Source organism: Branchiostoma belcheri, unplaced genomic scaffold (genome assembly GCF_001625305.1).
Source record: "Branchiostoma belcheri isolate BF01 breed outbred unplaced genomic scaffold, Haploidv18h27 scaffold1492, whole genome shotgun sequence".
NCBI lineage: Eukaryota > Metazoa > Chordata > Leptocardii > Amphioxiformes > Branchiostomatidae > Branchiostoma > Branchiostoma belcheri.
Window position 1 is genome coordinate 1 of NW_017802927.1, and position 3,071 is coordinate 3,071.

The 3,071-nt window shown below is 41.5% G+C and overlaps 1 protein-coding gene across 1 annotated transcript; it reads left to right on the forward strand.

Annotated features, from left to right (window-relative positions):
* Window positions 1-660: 660 nt before the first annotated feature.
* On the forward strand, window positions 661-2,797 carry LOC109465154 (cyclic nucleotide-binding domain-containing protein 2-like; the record flags this gene model as incomplete). The annotated part of the gene is made up of 8 exons (XM_019762301.1): window positions 661-735; window positions 1,172-1,260; window positions 1,475-1,548; window positions 1,646-1,710; window positions 1,881-1,964; window positions 2,278-2,339; window positions 2,445-2,522; window positions 2,720-2,797. Coding segments are annotated over 8 exons (605 nt in total), but the record flags the coding sequence as incomplete, so codon positions are not given.
* Between the last annotated feature and the right edge of the window lie 274 nt (window positions 2,798-3,071).

The window sequence follows — 3,071 nt, forward strand, 5'->3', positions numbered from 1 at the left end:
ATACCTCATGGATGTTGTATCCAGAACCATGCCTATCTAGTTCTATTTTTCTATGCCTGAATCATCATCATCATCATCATCATCTTTCATCCTCCATAATAGAGGTGGAGCATACAAAGTTAGATCTCCAGAACTGTTTGTCATTCATCACAGAGATACGTTCCTGGCCCTCCAAGCCTGTTTCAGTTTCAATAAGTTTCTTAAGTGTCATGTTTGGGCGTCCAACTCTTCTCGTACCGGTATCAGGATTCCAGAGTAGAAGCCTACTGACTGGTTCTTCACTACATACTACATGACCGGCCAAGCTTAGTCGTCGATATTTAACTACTGTAGATACATTTGGTAACGAACCGTATAACTGTTCATTAGTAGTATGTATTGAAAACTACTCGCAGCATCTTCGTGTATGTCCCGTTTAGTTTTCTGGTTGCCTGAATGGGTTAGGGTTAGGATCAGGATCAGACACGGATAGTCTCTGCGTATCCAAGAACATAGATTTGCCCATGCACGGTTCATTTCCACTATCCAGGACCGTGCTTGTTCATGGATAAAGCACAGTTATTGAAATAATGGAAGTTCTAATGTTGTTTGAAGTTTGTGTCTGGCAACTCAAGATGAAAGAAAACAAGTTTTCTTATTAAACGTGTTTCTCCCCGGCAGGACGTGGTGCCCTCCCGAGTGAAGGAGCTGCTGAGAAAATCGTCCAAAGATCGGACAGAGGAGGAGGCAGAGACGGTCAGTACAGTTTTTTAAAACAATTTGTTACGATAAGTGCAATGCAAAGAAACCCACTGCTAGGTACATAGCTAAGTTCGGGTTACTAGAACATCATTTCGTCTTCCTATTAAATTCAGAGACTAAAGCGCAAGACAAGCTGGAGTCAATGAGAGTGAGGACGAAATGAGTCAATGCGAGAAGCAGGAAGAATGTTCTTATGTCTTTGTTTTGTTGATTAATGTTTCAATTTGTGCAAATAAATAAAATGTTCCCTACCGCAGACAGGAATGGTTTTGATCCACTATGTGTAGTGGGTCGATAAACCTGCTTGAGCCAGCGTGGCTCTCTCACACACTCCAGAGTTATGAAGCCTTAGATTTTGGCCACATGTCTTCTGTTTTATATATCTTTACCAAGCTTTACCAAACTTAATCGTGCCCCCTCCCCTCCCCAGATCGTGCGCACGATGCAGAAGATGCCCGACTTCGCGCTTTTCCCGTTCGAGATCCAAAAACAGCTGTGCCAGGTGGCCTGGTACGACAGGTACGCGGGATGGTGTTTGTTTGTTTTTTGTTTATTCATTACCGTGTGTATCAAAAGAAGTAGAAGGTGAACATACGATCGATCACTACTTTTGTTTGCATGAATGATTCTAAGACATATGGAACTTATTGGTAGGCATATGCAAATTACTGGTAGGTATATGTAAATCATGGTGTTTATAATATATTATAATATTTGACCCTCTGGCCCCCAGTTTCGGGACGGGCCGTGTGATAATCCGGGAGGGTCATGCCGCGGACGGCTTCTACTTCGTCCTGTCGGGAAGACGTGAGTAGAACTGATTGATTGAATTGATCAATTCCGTGAGTTTGTTTTTACATTTGTTAATAGATCTACAACAGATTTTACTTAATTTTCTCCTCAGTCGTGGAGAGCTACGCTGCTGAGGACGAGGCCAACACGGTCCTGCGGCATGGGATGAAGTTTGGGGTAAGAAACACATAAATTAACAAACAAACAAGTAAATAAATAAATAAACAAATAAACAAAAGTACACAGCCTTCTTGTGGTACTTATGGTCAGTACTTTTTAAAACATCGTCTCTATCCTGGGAAGGAGAGCTGTTGCCATAGTAACCGCCTGTGCGTTTACCGCCCTAGGAACGAGAGCTGCTGACGCGAACCAAGCGGAGGTCAACAGTACTGACCCAGGAAAGGACAGAGCTGTTCTGTGTGCATGCGCAGGTGAACATCTTTTGTTTGTTTGTTTGTTTGTTTGTTTGTTTACTTGATTGAATTTTCTATGTGTTACAACGTCAGTGGAGTGGGAGGAAAATAGACGAAGGTTGCCTTTATAGGTGTGACGTTCCAATTCTGTACACGTAGATAGAGAGTATATGAATCAGAAAATGTGTCAAAATATGCTTAAAAAAGTATGATAAGACACTTACGATTACGCTTATGATTGCAAAGCCAACCTTTCAACAAGAAGGTGTGCAAAATTGGATTTGTGTACACTTGATTTCATAACTTTTTATTTGTTTTACTTTCTTGACAGGATTACGATAGAATATTCAACCTACAAGAGGACAGGGAGACCGCAAATTTAAACGTCTGTAGGTAGGTGGGCCTTCGTTACAGGTGACGCTTAGGGACTTTCGTCTGGATTTTTTTTTCTGTCGGTTTCCCTACACCACAAAAAATGCCTTGTGTATTATGTTCCAGACATATATCAATATTCAAGCTCTGGCCGTTCCAAAAGCTACTGGAACATCCGGACGCCTGGACCATGCAGAACTACCAGTAAGTAGGCTTGTCATTAAAAGCAGCCTTTCACCATCATTGTCAGAAATGCAGATCATGTCTACAATGTTGTTGTTATTCATATTTAAGAAAACTGTTTGCTTATCTACTAGTATTCATTTTGTTTGGCTGGTGCATATACATTTGTTTTGAAATTACCTTATAAAATGTTAATGAAAATTAAATGTTTTTTACAGACCAGGTTTCGTCATCGTGCCTGACAGTAGAAGGTGCGACTGGATCTACGTGGTTAAAACGGTACGTACTGTTAATGGGTATTAGGAAAGAGAGGCAGACAGATAGAGATTTTAGAGGTAGAAAAACAGAGACAGGGAAATATGCCAAAGAAGAAAAAGAGGGACTGAAAAACAGGGTGAGCGAGGGAGACAAGAACAAAGAGTGAAAGACTGAGATAGAAAGACTGAGAGAGAGACGTGAGTGAAACGTGATCTTTTTCGCAACGATACTGAACACGCACAGCCTATCGTATCCAGAACCGTACCAATCTAGTCTATGCCTGAATGGGTTAGGCGTTCGGTCAAGCACGGT